The 12,674-nt window shown below is 48.5% G+C and overlaps 1 protein-coding gene across 2 annotated transcripts; it reads left to right on the forward strand.

Moving 5' to 3' along the window:
* Window positions 1–944: 944 nt before the first annotated feature.
* MTFR1L (mitochondrial fission regulator 1 like) lies at window positions 945–12,598 on the forward strand. 2 transcript variants are annotated; one of them, XM_063104936.1, is made up of 7 exons: window positions 945–1,023; window positions 3,789–3,923; window positions 4,432–4,536; window positions 7,105–7,214; window positions 7,449–7,660; window positions 8,957–9,278; window positions 11,589–12,598. In XM_063104936.1, the coding sequence occupies exons 2-7, from the start codon at window positions 3,909–3,911 to the stop codon at window positions 11,692–11,694; spliced, it is 870 nt and encodes a 289-aa protein (XP_062961006.1). In that variant the 5' UTR covers window positions 945–1,023; window positions 3,789–3,908; the 3' UTR covers window positions 11,695–12,598. The 2 variants fall into 2 exon arrangements, with proteins under 2 accessions (XP_062961006.1, XP_062961005.1); XM_063104935.1 differs by lacking the exon at window positions 945–1,023 and adding an exon at window positions 1,042–1,215.
* The last annotated feature ends 76 nt before the right edge of the window (window positions 12,599–12,674 follow it).

The following is a 12,674-nucleotide window of genomic DNA, read 5'->3' on the forward strand; positions in this document are numbered from 1 at the left end:
AGCATTAGCCAAGTACAGGGTTCTTCAGGGCATGGGGCCTCATGTGGCTGCAAGGCCTGTTCACCCACGAAGCCAGCCCTGTCCCTGGCAGGTAAGGATTAAAGGCTCTGGGATCAAGAACTGCAGCCCTGCAAGCCAGGCACAGCCCTGTGCTGAGGGCAAAGGAGGAAATGTAACGCGGGAACTAGGTGCCATGGAGATTAGGACAGTCGGTGAGAGTTTGAGCACAAAGAGGGAGTGGGTAAATGAGCCTGGAAGTTAAGTGGGTCTCCCAGTGCCTCTGGGGTCTTGCCCATGAATCTACCCATCTAATCAACAAACTCACTGAATATACCGTGTGTGTGTGTGTGTGTGTGTGTGTGTGTGTGTGTGTGTGTGTGTGTGTGTGTGTGAGAGAGAGAGAGAGAGAGAGAGAGAAGAATAGAAAGCTAGAGAGAGAGAGAGAGAATAGAAAGCTACAAAGCGCTGGAGAGCAGGAGTCAGAGGAGAAAGGGGCCCATTCTGTCCATTCTTGCTGGAGAGAGAGACTTCAGAGGGCCTTGCAGGGCAGGCATGAACAGTGAGGGGGACCAGGGCAAGATGAGGTAAGGTAAGCGCCAGATCTGGAGGCTTGAACGCCAGGGTGAGAATTCCGAAGTTTACAGTACGGGTGCAGACAACAGAGCGCATATTTTGGAGGCGAGGCACGATGCAGTCAGACTTCGGCTTCCAGAAGTCAGGAAGTCAGATAGGACTAAACGTGGAGACAAGAAAGCAGAGACCACGGTGAGGACGCTACGAATCAGGTCTCGGGGATCTCCAAGCACAGCCAACCTTACCCGGTGGGCAGACCCCCCTTGGGGCGTGTCCTCCGCCCCGCCGCCCCGCCCACCCAGAGGCCGCGCTCGCCCCGCCCCTGAGGTGAGCCCGCCTCCCGAGGGGCGCGCCTCGGTGCGCAGCTGCGAAGAATCGCTTCCGGGGGGCGGGTTGGCGGAAGTGAGGGCTAGAGGTTGGGCGGCCCGCTGTGGTGGGAGGGGCCGTGAGGTGAGTGAGTCCCGGTGCCTGGGTCTAAGGTGGGAAAGGTCTGAAGGCAGCTCGGGAGGCGGGAGCGCAACCTTCGGGGCCGGCCGTAGACGGGGCCTCGGTCACTGGCGCTGTGCTGGCTCTGCGGCTCCTGCTCCCGCGCGAGCTCTCGCGGGAGCCGCTGTTTTCCGCCGCACTTGGCAGCGGGGAAAAGTGAGTCCCCGCGGGGTAGTTGCTAGTCCCAGTCACCCAGCACACGGTTGTCGATCCAGACTAGAGGCCTCTCGTTTCGGCCGCGTTCCTCGGCGGGCCGGGCCGCCCGGAGCCGCATCGCTCCGTGGCCATGGGAGTCCAAGGGCCGCTGGGCAGGCGGCGAGGACTTGGGCGACCTTGGCCCGGGTCGGGTCGGCTGGTGCGGGGGAGGCGAAGCGCGTCCCGGGCAAGGGCCCTGCTGCGGCTGCCCCCCCGGCGCAGCTGCCTGGGGCCCTCGCGGGGAGACTGTTCGCCCCGGTCCCCGATGGCCGGTGCGCTCGCTCGGCAAAGTTTCACGGAGCGCGGCGGCCTCCGAGGGGCGCCGGCGCAGGGGTGCAGAGGCGCGTATGCACATCGTGACAGCAGCCTCGTAAGGGCCGTGGGAGCGCGGAGGTGGTAAGAACCAACCAGTGTTGCCAGCGAACTGGGGGAAGATCCTTCCTCTAGCCAGTGACACTTGGTGGGGGTTCAAACTCAGTTACTGTTCTCCGTTCGTATCTTAATTCAACAAACGTTTAAGTGCTTCATAAGTCCTAGGCGGACTCCGCGCTGTGCGCTGCGTAAGTCCCGGCCCTCCCTGCACACCGCAGATTCCAGAGTTATCTCGTTGCTGTAGTGGGAGGACTCGAAAGAAAGGCGGCGTGCTGTGGGGTGAGCAGGGACGGAGGGGATGCCTGAGCTGAGCTCTGAAGAGACATTAAGAATGAGCTTGGTGAAGGGGGTGCAGTAGAGGCAGTAGCGTGGCTCAGAGGTGGTGTGTCGGAGGCTGAAAGAAGGCAGTGTGGCTGGAGGGCAGAGGGCAGGGGGGGTCAGCAGGAGGTGGCTGTGAAGTGTGCAGGGGCCGACACAGGTCTTGTCTGCAGTTAGTGTGGCTACAGAGGTCAGAAAAAGATGAGGTTGGGCCTGATTGTGGAGAGCCCTGCAAGCCATGCTGAGGAATCTAGGTTTTTTTCCTGTTGGCTCTAGCAAGCCAGTTTTATGAGACTGAGCGCTACCTACTGCGCTAACGAGGCACCTTAGCAAGCCAGTTTTAAACATATGAGCGATATGGTTAGCAATGTGTTTCAGAAAGAATCCTCTGGCTGGCTCTTGTGTGAGGGTTAAGCTAAACTGAGTGTGTAGAGATAAGGCTGGAGAGGAAGTGGCTGTAATGACTAAAGTGAGAAATAGAGAAGCACTGATACATGGAACTTGTGGCAGGCACTGACATTCCACACAGAACCTGACACACAGAGGGACTTTGATAAAAGGCTTGAACTGAGGTGAGAAGATGGAGCCCATGTGGGAGGCAGCAGGACCTGGACCAGACTTTACTGGCATGACCACTGAGTGACCTCAGACGAGTCCTTTCCCCTCTCCAGCTTCCTTTCCCCATGTGTATCAGAAAGTAACACCTGCTCTCCCAAGGGTGGAAGAGAGACCCTCCAGGGGAAGTCTCTAGAAAGAGCTGCTTTGTCAGTCCAGTCTCTCTCCTGTCCAGAGCCTGTCTGGGGCTCCCCAGTGACTTCTCACCCAGGCATTCCCAGCCCTCATGACTTGATCTCCAGTCTGTTTGCAGCCTTATCATACTCTGTTCCTCTTTACATATCCCTGTGCTGGACATGTGCTCCTGCTGCTGTTTTTCTTCCCTTTCTACCCGTTCTGGACTCACCACTGGGCTTTGGGGCTGAACTCAGCTGGCCACCTGCCTAGTGTGCCTCTCTTAAGTAGTGATATTCAACTTCTGCTAGAATTATATATTCAGGTCCTATCTCTCTGTTGGACTGGGTTCTTTGAGAGTATGACTGTGTTGTTACTCCTTCCGTACTCTCTACGGTGCCCAGCACAGGGCCTGGCACAAATGGGTATTGTTGGTATTTGATGAACAAGGGAATGAATGAGCTCCTTGACTGCGTCTACTCACCATGCAAGGGCAGCTGTGAAGAGTACAGTCAGGAGTGACTCCACCCATCTGTGTCATGTTTTAACAGTTCATTAAAGCCACTTTAAAAAAAGATTAAATGACTTGCCTAAGGCTACAAAGCCAGTAGGTGAATGAGCCAAGATTAAAAAAAAATTTGACTCTTCCCTGTAGCCCAGTAGACAGATTGGCATGATCTGGCTGTTCTGTTTTCTCTTAACTCTTCCCCCTTGCAGGGGCCCAGGAGTGCTAGCCTGGGTGGCATAATGCTGTGCTTTTATATCTCCTTCAAGAATGAATGCTGAGCTTCAACTTTACCTACAGTTTGGCTCTCCCATGAGCTTTGTAGCCACCAAAGGATTCTATTTACATCTTTAGAAGTTTTGCCTCAGGAAACTTTAGGGCCCAGGAAGGCTCCCCAGGTTGACCAGCCTCACCCAGCCAGTCTGGAACAGAATCTCTATGGGTCTGGATTTGAAGAAGCCAGTGTTAGGTGAGGGCAGCCTCTTGGGCTGGTTTTCTTCCCTGCTGAAACATCAGAGAAGGCTTAGTGTTAGTCATGGCTCTGCAGGGCCCGGTTTTGTGGGTCTTGTTTGGTGGCCACTGAGTCCCTACTGTGGGGGTTGTTTCACAGGAAGGGAAATCTGGTGTTCCCCAAGATGGCCTGATATGAAGGAGTCACGCCTTCTGCCTCCCCGAGCTGCCTTGTGGCTGCCTTGTCTTTCAAGTGCAGGAGCTGGTTGAAATTTCAGGAATGGAAGCTAATGTGGTAAGGCACATTCCCAGGGCAGGGGTATGGTGGGGAAGGTGAGCACTGGGCCTGCTGAAGTGCTGTATGAGGCTCTGAGACTGCAGTTAATTCTTCCTTCCTCCCTGGAGGCCTAGAATTGGAGTAAGGTCACCCTTCAACCCCTGATCCCCAGGAAGAACCAACTGTGGTCTAGGGCACTTCAGGAGCTGATGTGTTTCTGCCTTTCTGTGCAGAGAAAGGGGAGGAAAGCCCAGGGGATCCCTACATCCAGCTAATTCTCCTCATCCCTTCACTGGGCCCTCCCAACATTGACTGCCTTAGCAGTAGCAGGTGTCCTCTTGGGTGGCTGGCCAAGGTGAAGGCTGGTGACTGGGGAACCTGCCCTGTCTCATAATTGAGACTTAACCCCAGAGAGTGCCCTGTCCCTAGGATTGGGGAATTCAGTCTCCCTTCTAGAGAAGAGAGGACAGGGGCAATAGATGGACTCATGTCTCTGAGGTTGTGGCTGTCTTTCTCTTTGCTTTAGACTATCCCAATCTGGCAAAGCAAGCCACATGGGGCTGCACGAAGTGTAGTGAGAAGAATTGGGACCAATTTACCCCTGAAGCCATGTCCCCGGGCATCCTTTGAGGTGAGTATGTGGAAAGGGCAAAGACAGTAAAGGCTCAGAGACTATGAAAGTATGGTTTCCATGCCCCAGACCCCTTGGCATTGCCAGGGCAAGTTGCTTGCCTGGTCACGTTTTCATTTTGTTGAGAAATATTTAAGTGCTTATAATGGATTCTGGTCACTGTACCTTCCTGATAGCACACCAACCTGTGACCTCAACAGTGAGACTTGCAGTTTGCTTACAAACTAATAATCTTGCATCTTTGGTGCCTCTGCTTAGTGACTCAGATTTCATTGTGCTCTAGCAATCCAGTTTAACAGAGCAGGCCAAAGGCCCTTGGTGAACCAGATCTCCAGACTAGTTATATATATGCTGTGAGGTGTTTGCCTGCAACTTGGCAGGTCCCTACGTGGGACAGAGTGCTGTGTGTGACTCCTGAGTTGGACTCCGCTTTTCTTCATGAGCCATAAGACTTGGCCACTTAGCCACTGTTTTTGGGAGAGGGAGGGGCAACTGGCCCATACAGGGATCCGAACTTTAGACCTTGGTGTTATCAACACTGTGTTCTAACCAACTGAGTTACCCAGCCAGCCCATTAGCCACTGTTTTTAGTGTTTCTCTAAGGCTGTTAATTCCTCATCTTTCTCTTTCTGGCTAAATCTGGGTTCTCTTACTGGGCTACTTCATCCTTACCTCTGTGTCTAGGAAGCCCTTAGCATCCATTCTGCAGCACAGATTCTGAGATCCCTTTCTGCAGTGGAAGGCTAAGTAGCATTTATTAGTCCCAGCTGCCTCCCTCTAGGAACTAATGGTTAAACATCAGCTCCAGGCTAGATGGTTAAAGTATGTGTATTTGGGGAGCTGGGACATAAAAGAAAATACTTACTTATGTTTACACAGAAGAGACAGAAATATATTCTTGAAAGGATGTGGGTCCAGGTAGAAAAAGGAATGAAGCTAATCTGTAAAGTCTGTGTAGGAACTGGACCTGGAGTTAGAAGTAGTGCCAGGGTTGGTATTAGAGTCAGGAATGGGGTTGGAAGTTGGGCGTTGGGGGGTAGCTGTCCCATGACCCAGATTGCCAGCTATCCAGAATTGCCTAAAGGGCACGGGCAGGATGTGGTCCTAGCTGCCTCAGAAGCATCAGAAACAAAGGAAAAGACAGCTAAGGAGTATGACTGACTCCACAGAGGTAGCCCCACACTTGTTTATACCCTCTCCAGTCTTTAGGCCAGATGCTGCTGGACACAGGCTCCTACAGAGCAGGACTATGTGTGAGTAGTATTAGTAATACTAGCTAAAATTTACTGAATACATCTATGTGTTAGGCACTGTGCTAAGTACTTTATAAGTACTCATTTAATTGCCAAGAGCAAAGGAGCATTCAGAACTAATCCAAGAAAGCAAATGGAGGCTTTCCCTAAATGGCCCATCTTAGCAGTAACTTCTGGGTCAGTCAAAGTCTTCCTCTGTGTGACCTTGGAGTGTCACTTTATTCCTGAGTCCCCAGGTTCCCTATTTAAAAGCAGGAACTATCAAACACCTGATCCACATACCAATTTGTAGCAGAAACGTTTGAATTTAACTTGTGTAGGTGTGTGTATTATTAATTATCCCTGGGTTTCTATTGTAAATTAAATTACCTTAAATATTACTTAAGGGAATCTTACTGATTTATTTTTAAATTGAACCATATAAAAATATGTAATTATGGAAAGTAAAGAAGGAAAATAAATTACCTATAATCACACAGTCATGACACAATAACTATTAATGTTAGTGTAGTTCCTTTCTACCTTTTTCTAGATGCATACTTTTTACTTTGCTGTAATCAGTCAACATATCATTGAATCCTCCTAATTTTTAACTTAACATAGTGTCATTTACTCAGCATCTCTATTTCTTGGTTTTTGTTCATTTGGGTTGAGGGGCTATTTTAAGAAATCCCACTATGGTTTCTTTTGTATAATTAGTCATTTCTTTTTATTTAAATCTAAATATTCAAATTATCAGATTTGCCTAAAACAACATTGTTGTAACAATGTAGGTTCCAATTTAGCCATAAAGTTGTTATAAAGAGCTAGCAAAGAGAACTACCCTGTTGATGTAACAGGTTGCTGATGACCTTGCCACCTGAATCAGAGGGCAAGATAGTTTTAGACAGTGGTCATCTCTATTAAAAAGTAACTCAGGGGCTGACCCCGTGGCTCACTCGGGAGAGTGCGGCGCTGGGAGCGCAGCGGCACTCTGGCCGCGGGTTCGGATCCTATATAGGGATGGCCGGTGCGCTCACTGGCTGAGCGCGATGCTGGCGACACCAAGCCAAGGGTTGCAATCCCCTTACCGGTCACCAAAAAAAAAAAAAAAAAGTAACTCAGGCCAGTCCCACTGGCCTGAGTAATCCCACAAACTCTCTTGCTTCTAGCCCATTATCAAGCTGTTTCCAACCAGGAACCACCTTCTGCTTCCTCTAGGAAGCCTTCCTGATACCCAGTGCTGATTAGGTGCCCCTCCTGTATATTTTGCAGTCTCTGGTTGGCTCATCATGGTGTCAGTAAATGTTGGTTGATGAATTTTGCTTCCCCACAGACCCTGCCCAACATCTCTGACCTATGTTTGAGAGATGTGCCCCCAGTCCCTACTCTGGCTGACATCGCCTGGATTGCTGCAGATGAAGAGGAGACATATGCCCGGGTCAGGTAACTGAGGCAGTAGCCAGTCTGCTGGGGTATGGGGAGCTCCCTCCCAGAAGAGGTGGCAAGCATCAAGGAGGTTACTTGTGAGAGGTCGAGGGCAATAGGAATGAGATCCGTGGGCTCAGAGGGGAACAGAACTTTACTGTGTTACTCTGATAGGAGTGGAGGCAAGGACTTTTAGAAGGGGTGCAGTGGCCGGCTCTCTCAGACTGACATACTTGTCTTTCCCTGGTCCAGGAGCGATACACGCCCCCTGAGACACACCTGGAAGCCCAGCCCTCTGATTGTCATGCAGCGCAATGCCTCAGTGCCCAACCTACGTGGGACTGAGGAGAGGCTCCTGGCCCTGAAGAAGCCAGCTCTGCCAGCCCTAAGCCGTACCACTGAGCTGCAGGATGAGCTGAGCCACTTACGCAGCCAGATTGCAAAGATAGTGGCAGCTGATGCAGGTAGGAGCTCCTGAGCCAAGGCGAGAGAATAGCAGACTGCCCCTTTTCCCCTAACTTTCGGGCAGAGCAGGGGTAAGGAAAATGGTAGTTCAGGGAGACTTAGGCCCAGTGTTCTGGGGTTGTCCTGAGGCTGTTGTGCCCCTTGGATGGTTTCTACCAGCTGATTGGGGCTGAATGGTTTGGTTACAAACAAAATCTTCACTTAACCTGTGACCCAGGTATATTCCCTGCCTTGGCCACAAAAACCAGTGCCCTCTTCCAAATTTCTTTAAGATCATATCCTCCACAGTGGCTTCCTTTTCAGTGTGAGAAATGAGCATTTTCCACCACCACCACCAAGAGACATATCTCCCTTTAAACACCTGTCTTCCCTTTCCTGCCCCTTTAAACACCTGTCTTCCCTTTCCTGTCCTTTCTACTTGATATCACCTCTCCATCACTCCAGCTTTCTGTCTGCAGTTAAGGCAGAACCACTGGAAATGGATGGGAGACCTGTCTTTACCAAAGACATGGATAACCAACAAGTGGATCTCTTCCAAGATGCTCAGGTTTATCCTCATATCCCTCCTGTCCTCATTTTTTCATTCCTTATTGACTCAAAGTCATAGCTCCCAAACCCTATCAGTTGGTAGAGCACATGAAAATCATGATGTTCTCTTTGAAATCTTCATGTATTTAATTCCCTTTCATGGAAGTTTTATGGAGGAATTACACTTAAATTTTCCATTTACATTTCTTGACTACTTTTTGTCATCCAAGAGAGAAGCAGAAGTGTTTATGAAAAATCAGAGTGTTTCTTAGAAACTTAAAAATTGAGGAAACTCTCTCCACTAAAATTTGGGAAACTAGGTGCACCGTCAACATTCTAGTTTTGCTCAGAACACTTCTTTAGCTCACAGATAGCAAGGTTCAAAGGAGAATAGTCAAAAGCAGTAGCCCAGCTAGAGAAAAGTTCAGATTCAGGCCTTGGCTCTGTCACTGTTGCTTCTGTCTAAGACAGGACTGTCACTCCATAGCCTACTGTGGAGCTTTTAGGAGGGAAGGCCTTTGTGGGATGGGTTTTTCTTCCTTCCTGGAACAGTGGAAGAGCCCAGTGCTTCTACATCTTCCTGAGTACCTGAGTGGGAAAGGGTAGTAGAGGGACCCTCCATTGGCTACAGATACCACCCTGGCCCTCCCAGGATATCATGGTGTCATCCCAGGAAATGAACAGTTGGTAGGCAGTGCTATGGAGAGAAGATGTTGCCACTGTATTCTAGCCCCAATGTCCTCCATGCCTATTGTTTTCTCTTTCAGCTTCGGCTTCATTAACGCCAGATTTCTTATCTCCAGGAAGTTCAAATGTCTCTTCTCCCTTACCTTGTTTTGGATCCTCATTCCACTCTACAACTTCCTTTGTCATTAGTGACATCACCGAGGAGACTGAGGTAGAGGTCCCCGAGCTTCCGTCAGTCCCCCTGCTTTGTTCCACCAGCCCTGAATGTTGCAAATCAGAACACAAAGCTACCTGCAGCTCATCTGAAGAGGATGACTGCGTCTCTCTGTCCAAGGCCAGCAGCTTTGCAGACATGATGGGTATCCTGAAGGATTTTCACCGTATGAAACAGAGTCAAGATCTGTAAGTATTTGATGAGGAGCTCTGGTAATCTGTTTACTCTTTAAGTTGCCCATGGCCAATGTTCTAATACAACATACATGCATAGTAAGTCCTCAGTGGTAGCCATACATGTTATGTCATTCACAAAGCTTGCTAACTATCTCTTGCTAGTGCCTGGGGCCCCAGTTTGAAGAGCAATAGTTTACATCTGTTGGGTTAGGTCACCCCAACCAAAATGTTAGATTAGTAGGGATTTTACAAGAAGGCCTATCTAATCCAACTTCTGTCCCCAGGTGGCTTCACCAGTTCTAGTGACAGTAACACTCCTTCCTAGTGACACTGTCCTCACGCCCTACCCTTCAAAGTGGAGGGTTACATGACACAAATTTTGGTATCTCAAATTGGTAAGACTTTTTGGTGGAAGGACAATTTCATGAAGTTGGGGGTTTCTGCTTTAAAATACAGTGGTCCATTATACAGTTCAACCGTGCAAATTCAGGGATTTGAGAACAAGGTTTCTGAGATTCACAGGTATTTCCTAAACCTGGCTGCCCATCAGAATTGCTCAGATTTGTCAAAAATACACCTTAAACTTACTACAAGCAGAATCCTCAAGGAGTTCAGCTGAGTTTTCCTGATGAAGAGTAAGGGAATTTGAGGAATACCTACCTTGAAAAACTTATCTAACAGAGAAACCCTAGAGCTCCAGCCTGAGTGAATCTCCACCTTGCACAGTGTTTCTCCAGGTGTGGTCTGAGCAGCTGCATGGGACTCACCAGAGGACCTTGTTCAAATGCAGGTTGCTGGGCATTTAAGTTTGACATCCAGACCTTGATGCCAGCACTCAGGTTGTGCAGCTGTATTTATTAATGCAGATAAAAAAGCTCTTCTGGGAGCTAGGAGGTAAGGTCTTTCTCCTGAGTTGATGAATTACCTTCTAAAGGGAAAGTTATTCACCTGTACAAGGGATCCCTTTTTGTCCTGTGGGCCCCATTTCCCTCTGAAAACCAGACAAGGCTAAGTAACTCCCTCATTGCTTCCTGGCAGTTGACCCTTTAGGGAAGTCACTCTTACCTTCCCTCTCTGACCCTAGCCTTTATTCACACCCACCCACAGTTCTTTGGTCTCTCACATTCCCAGATTCAGCTGCTGCTGCTTTTGGTATGCCCTGAGGCTTTCTATTCTGGTCACAATGTTTTATTGTTTGACTCTCAAACTTTCTCTACTTGTCTCTTGGACTGAACTAGACCAAAGACTCTTCTTGACAAGCCTCTCCTCCCACTTGTGTCCTGGGACTAGAAGGAGGTGGGTCAATGGCTGAGAATGGGAAAATACTCCAGTCAGCAAATGTTCAGAAATGTGACAGACCAAAGGCAGTTCCTTGTTTTTGCTTTCAAGGTTTAATAATCAGTCTTGGCCCTTATGTCTAGCCTAATGACCATAAAACACCTTCATTAGTATGTATGTATATATAAGTTCACTAGAATTTTAAGAAACTATTTTCCAGGTATCTAGAACTTTCTTGTATGGTGTATCAGGTAATTTGAGCCTACCCTAATCTGGAGTTGGTTTTGTCCCCTTGAGTTCCTTATGATGTGAATGTTTTGCTAAAACTCTGAATCTCTTATTTTAAAAAAATCTCTCAACTCCCTTAAGGGGGAGACAGGATAGTAGGAAATCCTCAACACACATTTTTTTTTTTTTTTTTTTTAAGAGATGACCAGTAAGGGGATCTTAACCCTTGACTTGGTATTGTCAGCACCACGCTCTCCCAAGAGAGCTAACCGGCCATCCCTATATAGGAATCCGAACCCATGGCTTTGGTGTTATCAGCACCACACTCTCCCAAGTGAGCCACAGGCTAGCCCTCTCAACACACATTTTCCCCAGAACTAATAAAGGTCAGAATAGCCAAGACTCATCAGTCACTTTCCCTGCTGATCCTCTGGGGAAATGCTACTAAGAAAATACAGGGCCAGAAGGTAGGAGCAAAAGCTTAGCCACCAGAGGCCAACTCTAGCAGATGGTGACTGTTTATTTTGCCCACATTTCATAGCATTTCAAGAAAGAGTAAAGCATTCTAGTTAAGAGATGAGATCTGGAACCAGCTAGTTTGGTTTTGAACTCTGGATTCACCACTTACTTGCTCAGTTACTCGTGACTTTGGGCAAACTGTATAACTTTACTGTGCTTCAGTTTCCTCATCTGTAAAAATGTGATAGAACCTACCTCATAAGAGTGTTGTGAGGATCTAGTGAAATAATGTATGCAAAGATACAGAACACTGCACAAGACAGAGTAAGTACTCAGTAAATATTGCTGTGTCTCCAGGAACCGGAGTTTATTGAAGGAGGAGGACCCTGCTGTACTTATCTCTGAGGTCCTAAGGAGGAAATTTGCTCTGAAAGAGGAAGATATCAGTAGAAAAGGAAACTGACGACAGCTCTGCAAACTGTCTCATGCTCCTGGAATTCCTTCAACAGCTGCCTTCCTCACCGCAGATGTTTCTGACTCAATTAGAAATCTTCTGCAACAGTCTTGCTGACAAAGCTAGAGCTTGCACTGAAGGAGAAGAGCTAGATTATATGTTTCTTGTACTTTAAGCCTTAGCAGAAGCTAAGGCCTGTGATTTGAACTGAGACATTTGTTACAGATAATTGTGTAAGGTGGAGTATCTCAGTTTAAAGGGTGAGATAGAAGTTTCTGGTTTTTCCTTGCCTCTGTGTGAAAATAGGTCCTAAATGAATGACTTACTTCACTGCATTAGACCCCATAACTGGTCTCACCAGACACTTTGTACCCAGCTGTCACTCACTCTCAGCAGCTTCCTTGCAGCAGAGCAGGGCTGAGGGGAGGGGGCTGTAGATGTTTATGTACATGTTCACAGGGCAGGGTAAATCTTATGCTGCTCCATCATAAACCTACACCAGTGCTCAGCAATCACCCTCTCCCCTTGTCTAGACGTAGAGGTTGGGCCGCCAGACCAGCTGACATTTGGGCTGCTGCTGGGAGGCCTGGGCTATTTTTTTCTTAAACACATTTTATAATACTGTACAACCAAATCTACCCTCCAAGGCCCTGGGGCCTCATCAGTTCCACTGATGGAAAACCTCTTCCTTGGACTTTCGGTTAAACCCAGTAGGAAAGGGAAACGGCGAGGGGAAAGAGCATACCATCCTTCTTCCAGACCCTTGAATGTTTCTTTGGGTTGGGCCAGGGTTTGTACCTACCACACCATGCATGACTCATGCCCTCAGGTCCCTTTCTCTATGGTATGTATACTGTGTGTGTTTGGGTTGAAGTACTACATGACATTAAAGGAAGGATTGCGAGATCTTGCATTTACTGTGTCCATCTCTGATTGTGATCACCCAGTATCCCCCAGGGGTATGACTCCTGTTAACTTTAAGGTATATG

This window comes from Cynocephalus volans, chromosome 8, assembly GCF_027409185.1.
Source record: "Cynocephalus volans isolate mCynVol1 chromosome 8, mCynVol1.pri, whole genome shotgun sequence".
Classification (NCBI taxonomy): Eukaryota; Metazoa; Chordata; class Mammalia; order Dermoptera; family Cynocephalidae; genus Cynocephalus; species Cynocephalus volans.